Source organism: Xenia sp. Carnegie-2017, unplaced genomic scaffold (assembly GCF_021976095.1).
Source record: "Xenia sp. Carnegie-2017 unplaced genomic scaffold, XeniaSp_v1 HiC_scaffold_14, whole genome shotgun sequence".
NCBI lineage: Eukaryota > Metazoa > Cnidaria > Anthozoa > Malacalcyonacea > Xeniidae > Xenia > Xenia sp. Carnegie-2017.
Window position 1 is genome coordinate 6,177,957 of NW_025813447.1, and position 17,688 is coordinate 6,195,644.

Consider the following 17,688-nt stretch of genomic DNA (forward strand, 5'->3'; position numbering starts at 1 on the left):
TATTGTGTGTGTATTAATTACAAATTTCGTCAATTTCGGATTTTCTTTGCTGCATCACTACGCTCAGTCTGATTTCGCAACAATAAAAAAATTTCGCTGCAAGGGCCAACACAGTGTTAAGTGGGTACATTTCCTACGTCACAGGAAACAGCAGGGATGGGTTTTGCTGTAATTAGTTGTGAATACGTGTCCCCTCTTTCAATATGCAGGAATAAATAGGTGCTCGTCAGTCTCTATGCGTATTTGAAGAAGCATTTAGCTGAACGGACAGATACAGACCAAGGTGATATATTTCAACTGTAAGTAATAAATAGACATGTTACACAGTTAAAGTGGTACATTCCATCATTGATTGAGATTTGTGTTTTGGAGATTTTTTACCAGTTTCAAGTATTACTTGAAATTATCGAACGTAAAATTTAATGCAGATCAGTCGCGCTGATCGAATTTGCATGTAATTTATCTTTTCTTTTATAGTTTTTGCTTGAGACGGTTGGACAAAATGGATTTTATAGGTTATGAAAAATATAAAGTACGCATTACAACTTTACGAATAATGTACAAGTACTTGGGCTTTTAACATGTAATATTTATCATTGCCTCATGACCCGGTCATTCTGACTGCTTGCGTATGATTTTTACTCGATCTTTTTACTCAATCTGAAACTAAAAAGTGTAAAGCATCTTGAAACTGCTTTTCTGTTTGAATTAAAAAAAACTAATTGAGAACTATTTCGCTCGACCTTCACATTTAAAGTTGACGACTATAAGCACTTGGTAGATAAACATGCTCAATATAATACACATTTTCATAGGTGCTTTGGCAACGGGAAAATTGTGCCAAACTTACATTTAAGCCTTTATCTTTTAGATACTAAATGAGGCAGTTAATGTACTGGAGGTCACAGTCGTGAAGGCCGAAAATGTTACTAATGGTGCATTTTCTGACGCATGTAAGTACTAAGCAATAAACAGTCACTTTATCCTCGAGTTCTGATTTCTGTTCAGTTCAAAACTACTGAAACTTGGTGTATATACAAAAAAGAAAAAATTTTCAACTCTGTTCGTGGCCACTTGAACACAAAAACCTCAAATTCTAACAAACTTTTAATCACTACAAAATTTCACGATACCTTATTCAAGGTCACGTTCTACTGCGCTGCATGATTTCCCTTGTATTTGCTTTGTTGTTAATTTCGTACAGACAAAAAGCAAAATTTTAGGCCTCAATTTTCAACATTAGCTGAGGTATTTCGTCTTGGGACTGAACAAACACTTAAGCAATTTTGTAACCTAATGTAAGTTTGGTAACTAGAATGTATTGCTCATACTTGAATTTTTTTTTAACTTGATCGAATTTCAATTAATTGCTGGTATGCCAATAGATTTACTTGGAAAATAGTTCATATGGTATATTCATGCGTTTGCAGTAATATTTAACCCAAATAACCATTGATTTGTTACATGCATTGTCGGAGGTCTCTTGTGCTAAAGAATGATTTATCAGTGGATTTGTAAAAGGGCAAGAACTTTTTCTTAGGGAGGGGGAGAGCTAATATTCATATATTGAGTTGTGCTCTACAAAGTCCTGTGTAAACTGAATTGGCTTACAAAGTGACTTTCAAAGTGAATTCACTTTTGAAAGTGAATTAGTTTTCAAAAATAGCCAGTCAAGCAAAACTGAATATACAAATATTCAACCACCCTCCCAATCAACGTTCTAATTAAAGTCACGTTCTAATCGCTATTCGAAAACCACGGACGTTGTTCTTGAGAAGCAACAGCAAATAGATTTCACAGCTCGATTTAGTTGCCAGGCCATAAATTACTAGGAGTTTTTGGCAAACTTTTATCCTTGTGCATCAAGCAAACAAAGCGGTGGAGGCATTATGAACAATATTAATTGTTATGTCTTTAAAGTAGTAATGTGAATATCATCTTTTCGCGGGAATAGAAAGTAAAGGTTTAGAAAAATTAAAACAAGCTGTAGAATTTCACCAATGATGTACAATTAAAATACGCTTTTAATCTAGTTTTGTCATCCACATCATTACTTTGCTTCCCTGTCGGCATAATATGGCTGTCTACGCCATGCTGGGCTATTTTCGTATGATTGTTTTGCTTTCAGACATCAAATGACTCAAAGCATATTTCGGTGCAAGCAGAATTGTAAAGTTTGATTTTGGTGTAATAAGCATTTGCTGTGCTGGTTTCTCTTTAGTTCAAATTGTTCAGAATTTGGCTTATTGTATTTAATAACTTACTTTAATAAAATGGCACGCATTCAACTGGAACAAAAATGCTTCGATGTACATACATGTAAATGCAGCCATCAACGCAGCTAAAGGAATAGAAGTTACAAATTATGGACATTAATTAAGACTACAAAGGCCTCGTTTACACTATACCTGTTTACTTTCGTAGCAGGATAAATTTTCTTTGGATTAAAACGCAGTGAAGTTGTTCAACGTCAGAAACATAGTCCAATAGATTAAGTCTATCTACTTAATAAGCTTTTACTCCGAACAGTTAACTCTTTTAATGCAAATGAAGATGACGTGAGAGCGAATCCGGTAATAGTGTCAACGCAGCCTAAGTATAGGTGCAAGCCTTAAATATGTCCGGGCAATTGTCAGGGCTAAAATTTTCCTAAAGCGCAATATGAAGCCAAATATGCAATGGAACTTTGCCGATTTGCTGCTTGTTCAAAGTTAATGTGGATTAACAAGTCACTAAAAATTGATCTAGTCTTGATCTAATCTCTAATCTCTACGAGAAGTATCATAAAGAACGTGGCGGCTTCAGCATGAAAAGACAATGGCTTTGTATAATTTGGTTAGGATAAGCACTAAACAAAAAAATGTATCAAGATTTACGTCAAATAAGGAATTCAAAATGCGCTCCTCAGTATTGCGAATGCGATAGGTAAATTATTTAAAATTTACTTAAATTCTGATTCTGATCACGTTTGTTTGTTATTTGTTTTCCATGACTGCTTTGGCGTATGTCTTTTTTTGGCTTGGTTTTGCATTTATAATAAAGTTCAAGTTGAGACAAAACTTGCAAAAAACGAAAATCAAACCTGATCACGCCAAACTTAAAGATGGTGGAAATTCTTTCTGTTCGTATGCCTACCAACGTATGCTTTTCTGTTTAATACAAATCTTTTTAATTTATTCTTCACCCAAGCTTTATCGCAACCAGATATTTGTTTCTATAAAAGGAAATTACGGAAATTAGAACACATCAGAAGCCAATTTACATCATGACTGCAAAGCGGCTATAGGCAACAGATTGTGACGTGTAACCATTGATCTGAAATATACTGGGTAACGCATCTAATTGCAAAAGTTGAAGCCAGAAATAAATTTGCCCGAATTGAAGTTAGGGGCCCCATTTTTTACAGATTTGTATTACAGAATCACAGTTTTTGCAATAATTTGTCTTTTACGTGTTTCTGATCGGGGCAGTTTTCTTATCACAACTATAGAAAGATAAGAAGAATACTTTGGAAGAAAATTTGCGGTTATTACGACTTTATAAACGCTGTGAAACTTGATTCGCAAATTTGAAGGAGTGAACAACTTCGATGTTATACAAGCTTTTTCTGAATAAGGCTATGATTCTTCACTGAATATCGATTCAAAATATAGATTTAATGATCCAAGACTAAAATAGTGTAGAAATAATGTTTGTCAACCATCTACATTCTTATCAGAAGCGAAAGGTGTTATCGAATACATTTGGACTTGGTTGTCTGGTCACTCTGGTGTGGGGAAATATACATGAACCATAAATATTCTTATGGATTCTTTTCAAATCCTGCAAAACCAGGCAGCCAAATTGGTACCTAACCTGGTTGTACTTTCCTCTGAGTTAGCAGTGTTATAGGATCTACACTAGAAAAATTTGTTACTTATTTCAAGACCAAAATACTTTTATGATCATAATACTTCTATGACTATTGACTGGATGTAAAAATTTAATAAATACTCTTCAATCAAACTTAAACAAGAGGCTACAGAAATCTTTCAATAGCCATATAGGAGACTAGAATGTGCTTCCTGATAAAGGAAGACTTAAGTGAGAAAGAAGCATTTTGGATGAACAATAGCAATTGGCAATTTTTACTATGTATAGATTTGATTATTGCTGAAACGCCTAACCGAAAAGCATCGTTGAATGATATTGGCCAGCTGTAAAAGGACTTTAAATTAAAGTAGATTAAATCAAAAGTTGAGCTGTCAATTGGGCATGTCTTTAAAACTACATGATATAGTCTTGTTGAGTTATTCCACAAATACAAAATAATGTAGCAATTTAGGAATTGTTTTTCTTGTCAAATTCACTTATTATTAAATCAGTGCTCACAGGCCATACTCGAAACATCCCTGTATTTTTTTCTATATAAAATAGGTTTTTTTGGCTCAGTTGGTTGAAAAGAAGAAGTTTTCCCAAATTATGTGGACAGTATTTGTTCGAAACATTATTCGTATCCCTCAAAAATGTCAGTTAAACTTTGATCAAGATCACACAAACTCGTTCTTATTAACAAGAAATATCTTACTAACATATAGAACCCACGAACAGACCAAGTAGTCTTGTATGAGCTATATCATATGGTTTTAAAGACTTACAAAATTAAAGTCGTCATTTTCAATTCTGATAGTAATAAAAATGATTGACTAAACCTAATTTTTACCCTACTTTCGTCCACCATCATAAATTCTACATTTAAAATCAATTTTGAGACAAAAATCGTTCGTCTTAGTTAGGACGAGCTTGTGTACTGTAGGGTTGTTCACTTCTTCAAATTTGCGAATTAAGTTTCATAGCGTTGTGAAGTCGAAATAACCGTAAATTTTCCTCTAAAGTGTTCTTCTTATCTTTCTACAGTAGTAATAAGAATATTGACCCGATCAGAAGTGTTTAAAAGGCAAAATATTGCAAAAACTGTGATTCTGTAATACAAGTCTATAGAAACGTGGGTCCCCAACTTCGATTCGGACAAATTTACTTCCGACTTCAATTTTTGCTAGAAATTTTGTATTAGCTGCGTTATCCAGTCTATTTCAAATCAGTGCGTGTAACCTAGTTGAGTTGAACCCATGGCAAACCTGCGTTATTAGTATTTAAATGCAAAAAAAATTAACCTGTGTTAAACCCGAGTAAGTTTACATCGTGCCATGTGAATAAGGCTATAAATAACTGTTAAAATTGAACTGAAGTGACAGTATCCTGTTTAAATCTTCATCTGCATTTAACATTCTTGGAATTATGTATGGTAGACCTGCTAACAAGTCGTGGGCAGTAATAATAGTTTTTTTATACATTTAAAACGATATGATGGACATTAGTATATTTTCTGCCGCTAACGTACGCCTTTACTGCAACGTCATCTATGATTTACTTATCATAAAAGCAAAATTAGGGATGTTGATTGCCCTTTATCGAAATGAGTAAATTTGACAATTTTTAGCATTCGACAAAACACATACGCACTTATTTAGTTGGGCAGTCGAGTCCGTCAATTTTCGGTCTTGTAAAGATTTCACGTTCGGCATTAAAAAAGTAAGGGGTCTTACTTTGTGTCTTTTCGGTGCACACGGATTGCACATTTTATAATCTTTCGTGTACAAACTCGCATGGAGGCAGAGTAAAAACAAGAAATATAGCCTTTTCTCTATGTATTTCAATCCCATTACTGAAATGCATTTTTTCCACTACTACTGACTACTTCCATAAGATACCGTGATATTGCATGGTGTTTTATGGAATCCATGATCTCTTTTTTAGTAGCGCAAACTATTGTAACTTGCTCGTAATTGTTGGGATAATTCGTAAGAGACCGACATAAGTAATAACATATGCGTGCTACAAAAAAACTTACATGGAATGGCCTTCGATGTTTCCCTTATTCTTTGCTTATTGATGAAAGTTTTATATGTCTAATTTGTAAAGTATTGCAACCAACAAACATTGACTCATTTATATTTACTATACACACTTTCCAATGAATATGAGCATGAAAGTAAGACCTCGACATAAGCCAAAACAAAAGCAAAACTAAAGTTTAATAAAAATTTTTAACATCTCTTTAAATGTTAATCACAGCGCTGTTTGTTCTTGCTCTTTGTGTCATAAATAAAAGATTATTTTAACTTTTTTACTATTTGTTGTCTGCTCATGTGACGTCAGAGCGGTCGTGTTTTTCCGTGGAAAAACCAAAACTCAACAGAGCATGAAATGCACATCAGTTATTTTTTCACTCATATTTTTTCTACCAGAATTAAAGACCACTGAATACGCACATTCAGTCCAACGTGCATCAATATATGAGTGTGAGCAGAATAAATTTGTAGTTTGAATTTGTTTATGTAGTTGACACACCAGATCCGTATGTGGTCTTAAGAGTTCGAACTAGTCCTAACATGAAGCAAAGAACTGAAACAAAGTCGAACACCAAAACTCCTGTCTGGAATGAGACATTCAAGTTTTACTTAAGCAATGAAAAAGAAAACAAACTGGGTATGTACCAAGCTTTTAATGTACAATGATGGGCGATAATATTTTGTTTTATACGGCAGTATGGTTTGTGCAAAAGATGAATTTTGAAAAAGACCATGGAAAGACTTCAGGAGCGGATTCAAATTTCTGAAAACTTCTGCACGTGTTCAGGTGTAACATACTTACACTCGCATACGTGCTCTTAAACTAATGTGTATATTAGACTTTTAAGATCTCGTGCAAATTCAGTAACTTTACTAATTAATGCCTTCTTAAGAATTTTGACTAAAGAAAGAGAGGTGACTAGCCACCCTTTTCACCCCCCCCCCTAAATCCACCCTCGATTTTAGGTGCATTTTGCAAGCCTTACATTGCACACCCATTTTTCGGAGAATTAATGCAAATTGATGATACCTGAATCTAATTATTTGCACGTAGCATTTTTCGACAATGGGGTTCACGCTCTCAGCCATTATTCTAAAGCAATTTGCATTGAGTTTATTTGATGTTTATGGCTTGTTTTCAGAAATCACAATGAACGATGACGACTTTCTCTCCGACGATTTTATTGGTTCTAGAACCATTGAACTGAATAAACTCCCTGTGAATCAAGTAATTTCAAGATCTGTGAGAATCAACGAGGTGGGGGGAAATGACAAAATTAGTTTTAAAAACCATATTTTTCTTTTAACATCATTTATTAACGGATCATTTCCTTCTTTCCTGAGAAAATTGTATCGAGTTATGCAAAATTTAATGAAAAAAGTAAAATTTAAAGAGCAAAAGTAACCTTTAAATGACTAGGTATAAAACAAGAATTATAAAAAATTTTTTTTTCTAAAGATTATGTTATGTATTTTTTGGCATTGTTCATACATTCATATTTGTGTTTGTGTAGAAAACAAGTCTTGAACTAAAGTTGAGTATCAAAACAGAGTAAGAGAATGATGTTCAATTTTTGCCATTTATATAAGTATCTATCAGTATCTTGCTGATCTTTTAAGTATGAAAAAAGAACTCAGACTGAGTTATGATTTATGTGAAGAAGAAAAAGAATTTCTGCACAAAAGGAATAACCTAATACTGCAACACATGGTCGAAGTTCTTGGAGACGAATACGGTCCAAAAACAGAAAACGAGGTCGTCTATTGGCTTTATATTGAGACAATGTTAATTTTGAAACTGAACACAGAGTCTTTATTTTCCTTATACCTCAAATTCAGGTACCTGTGGTTGCAATAATGGGATCAGGAGGTGGCTACAGGGCTGCATGTGGATTATCAGGTGTATTTAGCGCACTTCAAGAATCGTGTATTCTGGATTGTGCTACCTATGTAGCTGGACTCTCTGGCTCATCATGGTATGTAACTATAGTTTTTATAGCTACGTTAATGAAGTGTCTTAAACATGATTTCAAACTTTGCAATTATATAATGATGAATGAAATAAATATTATTTATCGGGTGGGATATCCGGATTGAAAAAAATTTTCCCGAGGTCTCTAAACAACCCCAAGGCCGCAGGCCAAGGGACGTTATTGAGACGAAGGGGAAATATTTTTCTATCCAGACCGACCTATAGAGTAATATATATAACGTGTATGTTTATTTTGCTAAAGGCAACAGTCTAATTGAATTGTACAGTCAGATTCAACAATGGCGGCAAAATAAAACGATGAAAATTTTACTGTTAATTTTGCTTTAAAAAACTCAAAATTGACTTAAAGTAAATAATTACAGCCAAAATTTGGCTGATTATTCGAACAAAACAAAAGAAAATGAAACAAAAAAGAACGAAACAAAAGAAAACGAAACTATAAGGTAAAATACCGTAAAATTCCACCCGCTGCTACAGTTCCGCCTGTTGCTATTTAGCCAATCAGATTGTGGGAAAGGCTTGCAATCTGCCCGCGCCGATTTGTGAAAAAATAATTTAATATTTTTTTATACATGTTAAACCATCTCCATGCTGTTGTTAATATTTAAGGTACTTATCAACACTGTATCACAAACCCGCCTGGCCAACAAGCATCACTTGCAATAACATGGCCGATGAATTGCGGGAAAGATTTAACAAAAGTCCATTGGAAAATCTTAAGCTGAATTTTATTTCGCGCTTGAGAGCAAAAGAAAAACGAGGAAAAATCACCAAATTGGTGGACTTATTTGGATATTTCATTGGGGAAAGCTTACTTGATGTAAGAACTCGCTTTTGTTGGTATTTGCAACACACGTTTTTGTCTTTTGAAAAAATTAGATGAGTAAACAAATTTAACGGAGTTGGTCGATTCAGACTTCAAAATTGGTCTTATTCTTCATGTTGTTTTGCAAAATTTTAATCCAATGTAAAAAAATAAGCAAACAAAAGGTTTTAAGGTCGAGTACAATCTACAAAAGCCTATAATTCTATACGTCTAATCTGCACTCTTGACTCTATGTACAATAATTAAAGACCAGGTGAAGTTGAATATATTGCAACGATTGAAGTAGACCATGGGCCCAATCGGAAAAAGTCGTCTCGAAATAACATTGCCATGCATCCATGGAGGAAACAGCTGAATTTTACGAAATAGTTAGTTTATATTATATTCATCATTTGCCGAAGGTATGTCAAATCTATAAGTTGCACATTAAGTAGAAAATGAGCGTTGCTTGACTGCGTTGTTGAACAACGATGTCCGCCATCTTGAAACAAATTCGCTACGCTTGCACATAGCCTCCAAAACATCACACAAGAAATAATAATAAACTGGTTTGAGCCCGGGAGTATCGTTCATGTTTGTAGATGCATATCATCCAGGTTAGTTAGTAGAGTCCTGAGATAGGCTGTTTTTGTTGTTGTTGACTGACGTTTCGACAACCTTAGCGGTAGTCATCGTCAGAGTCAAATATGACTCCCTCTCAGGACTTACTAACCTGGACGATCAACATCTACAAACATGTAACACAGGAAATGAGTTATGATGTAAAGAAATCTTTAAAAAAAATCTGAAGTGCACCAGTTTAAAATTGTCATCACAAAGAAAACATGAAAAGTATATGTGATAAAACGACTGCTTATAAAACATCCAATAGTATATTTTTAAGAATATTTCAAAAGCATATATATCAACGTTTTCAAACTAGTATTTCACAAAACAAACGAAAAAAGGGCATTGATTAAACCAAAATTCATCAATACTATGCTCCAATTATATTTTCTGCTTTAGTTTGTTAATGAAAATGCTAAGTCAGCCGTGAGTCCAGATCCATTGTGAAAAGTTATGACTTTGAGCGTCTTAGTCGTCAAAATTTATGTTCAGAAGCTTTCTTGTCTGCGTCATTACTTGCAATATGAGTACACATTTGGAGCCTTGTCATACTGTATGTCAAGTATACTTGTGAATGTTGGACATGACAGCCCAACTACAATATAAAAAGGTTAATAAACAGCAAAGCTCAAAAATTGAAAAAATGGACTCATAGCTCAACAAATGGCATAACATAAGAAAGCAAACACGATATCTCAGATATCATCTATCAAAATTATAGTTTAATATTGAAATTACACATCGCTCTAGTTAGTTTTAAGCAACATTGGAAACTAATTCATACAACACGCATTTCTTAACTTTACGGAACAAAAAAAAACACCGAAGAATCACAACCATTCTGAGTAGTATTTGAAGTAATTTTCGAATAATAAACTAAAATTGAAAGGAAATGTAGCTTTGAAATTCAACTGGAACCAAATAATCTTACATATACTGAAATACAAGTCGCCAAAACTGAAAGTTCCGTATGATGATCGTCTTGTTTCTCTTTCTCTCATTCTTATTTGCCTGTTCTTTTCTCTTCGCAGCATTTTGACAACGAAAAACTGACTGTAACAATTGCAATGGAATTTGTAGAGCGCTGTTATGGGTACAAAACACTCTGAAGTGCGAACATTTTCAGCGAAAGACAAATTGTCGACGTAAAGGTCGTCAATTAGCTCCAGAATTTGACGCGGATTCCTGAGCCATTTTGCTTTATTACATGAAATTTATCTACATTTAGCATTAGAAAAAGTAATCATACACCAATATGCACTATTTTTGATGTGCATAACGCAAAAAACTCGTCATCCGAGTGAGAAACTTCAGCAAGCTTTGTTGTTCGCCATTGTTTACCAAGGGTAGTGAAAGACCTTTCTCCCCGACGCTACCTAATTGGTTGAGGGCAACACTCTTCTTGCTTTGATTAGCTAAGACATAAAAACATAACATCGATTTCACTTTTCTCTGATTATATATTCAAGATAAAATAATCGATTTTTCTCTTTAATGTTTACAGTTATACAATTGACATACATGCTAAAGTTGATAAGTACTAGTACAGCAACATGACACTTAAAAATTTCTGGTTCCTCGATGGAAGCAAGAAAAAATCCCAATTTTCGAAGTGTGCCCATGCCCACTGGATCTAGGAATTTCACAGTAACATTCACAACAAACTCTTTCTACAGTGGACAAATGATTCTCTAGAGATACGCACATAAAATACAAAACACGTATTTTACATTCTTACCTTCTTGACGAACGTTTGCAGAAACTTATTTAGAATCGATGCCATGTAATTTGTGTTTTAAACTGATAATTTGGAAACACTCAGCCATATCGGACACCACATTTGTAAAACGTTTCTAATAGTTTGATAAACGTGATATTCTCTATTACAGAACACTGGCGCTAAACTAAGCGACCAATGCTATCGAGTTAAAGATGCGCATGCTCCGTTGCCTATCACAGCCGCTGTCCACGTGCGCCTGGATGAACCGGCAAAAGAATTCAGTGGTAATGTTTTCATTCAACGTAATTTATTTAGTAGCTATAATCATTTTAAATATGACCTGACCTCTGAACTAATTATAAGTGGAAAATATAGCTAAGAAGGTCGCTTTCCATGTATTGGTAGATCAGCGGACGCACTGTTTGGAAATCTCAATAATAATCGGTGCTATAAACAGAGTAGAATTACAGTCTGCATTTATTTTCAAATTCCACTCACAGCGGCCATACAAAAAAGAAATAAAGTTTTTTATTGTATTTTCTCTGTTTTTAGAATGGGTTGAATTCACACCGTATGAGTACGGTTTTGCCAAGTATGGTGTGTTCGGAAAGACAAAAGATTTTGGCGGGAAATTCTACAAAGGACAACTTGTAAAGAAATATAAAGAGCCACAACTGTCGTATTTGCAAGGTAGATCAAACTTCAATAAGTTGAATAATTTGAAAGGGGGAGGGGCACTGTGATGTTCGCTACAAACTAATTTTCTCGCAAAGAGATCTTTAAAGAGCCCAAAGTGAATTTTAGGCATATCAAATACAATTTTGCATAGCAAAGGTCGACCCAATAATTTCACCACTTCTTAAAAACCTCAGAATGATTTTATAGAAAACCATCTTGATGTTTCATTTTTAGGTATTTGGGGAAGTGCTTTCAGCATAATTTTAAACACATTAACTAATAAAGACGACAAGTCAGATCACGAAATTCAAAGCGAAATGGGTAAGATTGAGAATGTGTGATATCTCTCTTAAGAGTTTCCGATACTTTTCTCGCTTTTCATTTCTCTTTCACAGCCAAACATGCTTTGAAGGAAGCAAAAGAATGCAAAACTGAAGCAGACGACAGCGACGAGGATGATGACGAAGACGAAAAAGAAAATGATAGCGAAGATGGGCCAAAGTCACCTGAAGATGTATACGAAAGTACGTCTTCAAATATCATTTATTCAAATAGGCAAAAATCAACACTGTGCAGTTATGATGAAAAAATAAAATTGGTCAATAACTATAAATCAAGGTTTTGCGTTCTTGATTCTGTTTTTTATTTCTTTACATATTCTATTATATCCTTTAAAATTTGTGGATCCCCACAAGTCGTACATGATTCCATTAAAATGGTGTTTAAAGTGCTTTTTATGCAAGATGCTTTGTGCGCATGACTTCAAACGTCTTTCATGTTCATTTCTGAAGGTAATAAGTGGTGGTTATTGGAAGCCCTAAACCCATTTAACGTGATGTCGAGTCGTCGAGGAAAAGCTGCAGTGGTTTTTAATGCTTTACGGGGATTGGAATTCAAAAAAGAACAAAGTAACTATAACTGTTTACAAATAATCTTGTCATGCATAGAGTTACTTATGGAAACATTTGCTTAATTTTCACAATATGTATCAGTCGTTGACATTGATTATATCATTTGCCAGATGATACTTATAACAAAGTGACGGGATATCAAAAGACGATTTGCCTCGTCGACGCTGGTATTGCCTTTAACTCTCCATATCCAGTTTTGCTACGACCTGAGCGAAAAGTTGAAATAATTTTGTCGTTTGATTTTTCTCAACGAGACGGCGGAGATAAAGAAAAACCATTTTCTGTGAGTTGCAAATTTAATGAATCATCTACAGTAACAAATCCAACACTTAGCGCTCTCACTTTCGCACAAAAGTTCCATGTCGATATACGCTGAAGGAATAACCTCATAAAACTATCTAAAATACGGCTGCTTCATGCCCAAAGCGCTAATTATAGAATGTTTGTCTGTAATTTGTCAAAAACAATGGACTTTTTTTTGACTCTATAAATATTTTTTTAAACAATTTTTAGGACAAATAAAAGCGATCGAGAATTTATTAATTTACAACGTTTCGATGCTTCTTGCAACATTTTGAAGTAATAAAACAGTAGTTGGAACCATTAATTCATATACTTAGAATGCATTTACTTATTCAATCAAAGTCCAATTTGTAATAAACTTAGTAGAGCCGAGCTCTAGAAAAAATAGTGAATTGAAAATAATAACACTGCTATGCTAGAATGTCTACAGCTAAAATATCTACAAACTAATAAAGAACAACTGAAAAACAATAATAAATCCAATCCTTATTGAATAAAAAAACATATTGTAGAGCAGGCATTCATGATTTCATTCTAAGCCTCAACGGCATTTATTTTAGAGTGAAAAACTTTTTTCATCTTGATCTGAATTTCACTGTGTAATTTTCTCGCGTGTTTGCCAATTATCGTGTTTTTGTGTTCATCAATGCGCTGGTGCAAATGTCGGCATGTATTTGTATCATACAGATGACTACACGGCCCACAACACATTGTTGAGTTATATGAGACGGTTTTAGCTCTTCGATACTCACCATACTTATCAGTTTCTTACTTCGAAATACTGGTCGTAGCAATAGATAATAATAAAAAGATCAAATAACATTAGATATGGCATAAAGACAACTCAGTTATTTTGGTATGACGGACTTTGATTGAATACATTGATGCGTCTTAACTATTATTTTATTGCTTGAATGTGATACATAATGCATCGAAGCATTGTAAATTAATAACTTCAGATCGCTTTTATTTGCGCATATTTGAGCTCTATATAAGTTGAAAAATTTTATAACAGCTACATGCATGTATATGTAACAACTCGTAAAACTGAAAAGTCTGCCAAGAGAAACAGGCTTTGTGTCCTCCTAATCATACTACTCAACGTGCCTGTATCAATATTTACAGGCGTACGGGAGCTATAATTTTTGGGGGGCAGTAAATATTTTCCCAGCTCACAAATAAGGTTGTGCTGAAGTTTCACCCGACTAACGTGAAAAATTTGCCCAACTCTTCAATGTATAAACTTTCTTGTGGGGCTGCTCCACCTGCTTCACCGTCCTGTACGCCTATGTCAATATTTCTTTATTTAAGTTCTCTTGTTCGTAATAACTCGCGTTTGAAAAGGGTTCAGGAACAATAAAATGATTCTATACAGTGTCACTTTTTTCGAGGACATTGTGTAAAGAAGAGATCTTGAAAATCAGCTCAAAGTCATGCTCACCATATCTTTGTAGGAACTTCTGAAAGCAGAAAAGTGGGCGAAGGAAAGTGGGTTGCTGTTTCCTCCTATAGAAGGAAACACATTGCTGGATAAACCTGAGATTCAAGAATGTTATGTATTTCAAGATGCTTCCAATTCAAAGTGTCCAGTTATTTTACATTTTCCAATCGTAAACAAGACATTTAGAGAGTTCAGCAAACCAGGTAAAAGCATATGTACGTTAAAGACATATGAATTTAAAATCATTCTGTTTTCCTTTTATTCTCTTTGTTCACAATATCTCTTGTATTGTAGGGGTACGTCGTGTGACAAAAGAGGAGAAGGACTTTGGTAACTTCCCAATATTTGACGACCCCAGTCAACCATATTCATCGTTCAAGTTTGAATACACCAAGGAACATTTTGACCGACTCCATCATCTTATGAAGTATAACACTTTGGCAAACATGCAAACCATTAAAGATGCGATTTCTGCCAGAGTTCAATTCAAAAGAAATAATATCAAAGAATAGGGAGAACTTTATAACAACTTGCCAACTAAATCATAATTGTTGACTTAAGTTTCTAAATGCATTTTCTTTGACTGTAAGAACGGTAGCATTGGCATAGACGTAAAGTTTTTTGTTTTTGTCTTCTTATCAGTATTCGCAATATTTCATTTAACGCAGCTTAACAATCAAGTGTCAAGACAATATTACAAAGATGACAACATTAAATGAATATGTTTGGAAAATTTGTGATTGTTTGTAATCTGCGGCAGTTCTGCAATCTAAAAGGGCTTCATCCTTATGACTTGAAAATTGTGCTGTTTGTAAAATAGCAACATTCCGTGGTTTCATTTGCGGTTATAACTGAAAATAACCATAACCTGGTATAGCAGAAACGACACAGTTAGATAATCAGGGATTCTGATTTCAAACCTGTTTGGTTGTAATGCATCCAATTTAACATGATCTTGGGCGGCCTGTACCGTCTTGTAGCAAAGTATCCCGTCATTTCGTAGTCTGCCTTGCGCGCAAGACCAAAATCCAATATTTGCGATGAAATTACAAAACCATTTAAGTCTTTTATAACATGGTAGTAAGCATCCGGTGAAATTGCGCAGTTCATTTGCCTCAGCAACATATTTGACGGCCCTATTTGACGGTCCTAAAGCAAGTTTTGTAAAAAGGAAAAAGCGAAACAAAAAGCACATTTACGATTGTGAATCGGAGGAAAAAAACTCGGAAAATTAATTTTACTAACTGGACGATACAGTTTCAGACTATTTATTTTATATAGACGAAAACTTGAGGAGTAAAAGCCAATTCATGCAAAAACAGTCAAAAAGAAATAGGAAAGTTTTGGTTCAGGTCAAATGATGCCCATAAAAAGTAATAAACGCTTTATTTACCTTGCTTGCTCGGTCTTTACAGCGGAAGCTCAGCCTGCAGCTACAAAAAGGCGTCGACAAAAAATGCTCTGATCACTTATCACCCTTGTAGCATTTTGCAACGAAATTTTCCAGACAAATCTCTCCCGAATGACGTTGATTTATTGAAAAGCTATAAAAATCTATTATCTAAATCTACAACAAAACACTTAATGTATGCTCCCTCGGGAAATAGCGAGTCTTATTTTCCCTTTAGCTTTATGTAACATTAAGACTCGTTGAAAAACAAAACTCAATATTTCCCTCGGAGCATACGTACCGGCATTAAGTGTATATTAACAAATTACAAACACAAAATACACAGCTAGTTCGTTTACAAAGCTCTTTCAAAAAAATAAAAACATTACCCTCAGAGAAATTTCAGTCAGCTTTAATCGTTTGGAGTATTGGACGCATCTCAAAAAATTTCTCAAATAATGAAAAAATTTTAATAGCTATATATGATGCATCATGTGATAAAACCCACAGTTATCTACGAAGTACTCTCATTTTCATTCGAAAAAAACTAACAAGAAAGCAAAAAAGGAAACGAACCCTTAATTCACAATCTTTGTTTACTGCAATGTTGCTTAGTTTCAAGTCGTGTAATATTTGAAGCGGACAGATCAACTTCAACGAAAGTTAGAACAGGGGCAAAACTAAAACGTTAAGTGGAGGGTGGGGGTGGTAATATTCATATATTCAGCTTTTCTTCACTGATTTGAATTGTGAGCGATTGTAATTTCAAAAGGAATCAGCAGGGAAGAGCTGAATATTCACCCCACACTTAGCGTTCTAGTTTCACTCCTCAGTTGAATATTTAAGGAGAAAACAATGCAGCCCTCTACTAAGAAGATACATTGTAACACAAACGTTTCCCATGATACTCGTTAAAACTATAATGATGGGAAAATGTGCTTGTCAGTACAAGAAATAAGCCCTATCATTCAGATAGTTTGGTAAAACTTTGGTAAATATTTATGGTTGTTGATGATGTGTTGGTGTTAAAATAAAATTATTTATGTGAATACAAAGATGTGGTCTAAACAACTAAATTCTATGTAGCTACATATGACATTTATGTCTGAAATAGTGAATTTATTTTGAAATTGCTTGTTCATCTCAATTAGACATCGTTGACTACAATCTTCTCTGTCTACTTGTTTTTTATTAAAACAGTTTGTATATCCTGATTTAAAAAAGACAAGAAATATTACGTGGCTTATTGTTGCAATTAATTGTCAAAATGAGGGATAATTTGGCCGCTTTAAATTGTGATGCTTAAAACTTTGATAAATGATTATTAGTACATACAACGTGTGGAACTTATTCTCTTAAGGAGGATATGGGGACACTTGATTAATTCTCTTACTGAGCTTGGTTTGATATTTTCTTTACCTAGGTGAGCTAAAACTCGCGAATATTTTTTGTCTACTTAAGATTTGGGGTCTTGTTCACACGATGCCGGCTTGAAAAGTATGAAACTGTAACGCTAAACATAATTATTTAAAAACGGTACGTGTAGCCGTAATAATATGAAAACGGTACGAAGCTATACCGTTTCCTTTACGTATAAACATCTTACCTTAAAGAGTTTCAATCATGACTTATTTTCAGTTAATACCCGACGTCACATTATAATGTCATACCTACGTGAAGGATGGTTAGCTGCAGACGCGATTAAGCTAGGCTGACTGCCTTGGAGTTCAGGCTCATCCTTTAACCTGCTCCTTTAGGACATGACCACCATAGGGAATTTCCCAGAAATTTCCCATCCAAAGGCACTACTGAAATTAAAAAAAGTTTTCAACCTACTCCACCCACCCAATCCGTGCGACTATTTTAAGTTCAACATTGCAAGCCAAAAACAGCAGTGGTGCCATGCCCGATGCTTTCTTTGCCGTTACT

At 34.4% G+C, this 17,688-nt stretch overlaps 1 protein-coding gene and 1 long non-coding RNA gene across 6 annotated transcripts in view; one reads left to right on the top strand and one right to left on the bottom strand.

The window, feature by feature from the left end:
* Nucleotides 1-2,592, bottom strand: part of LOC124434602 — a 27,897-nt gene extending 25,305 nt beyond the window's left edge. Inside the window, exons 1-2 of the long non-coding RNA XR_006944839.1 lie at nucleotides 2,409-2,592; nucleotides 2,265-2,341 (exon numbers count right to left, since the gene is read on the bottom strand). This is a non-coding gene — a long non-coding RNA (uncharacterized LOC124434602). The remainder of the gene's footprint in view (nucleotides 1-2,264; nucleotides 2,342-2,408) is intronic.
* On the top strand, nucleotides 203-15,102 carry LOC124434598 (cytosolic phospholipase A2-like). 5 transcript variants are annotated; one of them, XM_046984476.1, is made up of 17 exons: nucleotides 203-299; nucleotides 478-532; nucleotides 872-953; nucleotides 6,382-6,528; nucleotides 7,034-7,149; nucleotides 7,406-7,443; nucleotides 7,512-7,647; nucleotides 7,731-7,867; nucleotides 8,494-8,704; nucleotides 11,206-11,320; nucleotides 11,589-11,726; nucleotides 11,949-12,035; nucleotides 12,110-12,238; nucleotides 12,506-12,622; nucleotides 12,736-12,908; nucleotides 14,383-14,572; nucleotides 14,664-15,102. In XM_046984476.1, exons 2-17 carry the CDS (start codon nucleotides 503-505, stop codon nucleotides 14,879-14,881), a joined length of 2,064 nt encoding a protein of 687 aa, XP_046840432.1. In that variant the 5' UTR covers nucleotides 203-299; nucleotides 478-502; the 3' UTR covers nucleotides 14,882-15,102. The 5 variants fall into 5 exon arrangements, with proteins under 5 accessions (XP_046840432.1, XP_046840435.1, XP_046840436.1 ...); XM_046984480.1 differs by having other exon boundaries at nucleotides 258-299; nucleotides 478-515; nucleotides 6,363-6,528; XM_046984479.1 differs by lacking the exon at nucleotides 478-532 and having other exon boundaries at nucleotides 217-299; nucleotides 6,363-6,528.
* The last annotated feature ends 2,586 nt before the right edge of the window (nucleotides 15,103-17,688 follow it).

Excerpts from the sequence above, each read along its gene's own strand:
- LOC124434598 (XM_046984476.1), top strand. The coding sequence starts at position 503 with ATGGATTTTATAGGTTATGAAAAATATAAA. Across the intron at positions 533-871 it reads TAGGTTATGAAAAATATAAA|ATACTAAATGAGGCAGTTAA; the intron begins GTACGCATTACA and ends TTTATCTTTTAG. Across the intron at positions 8,705-11,205 it reads TTGGGGAAAGCTTACTTGAT|AACACTGGCGCTAAACTAAG; the intron begins GTAAGAACTCGC and ends TCTCTATTACAG.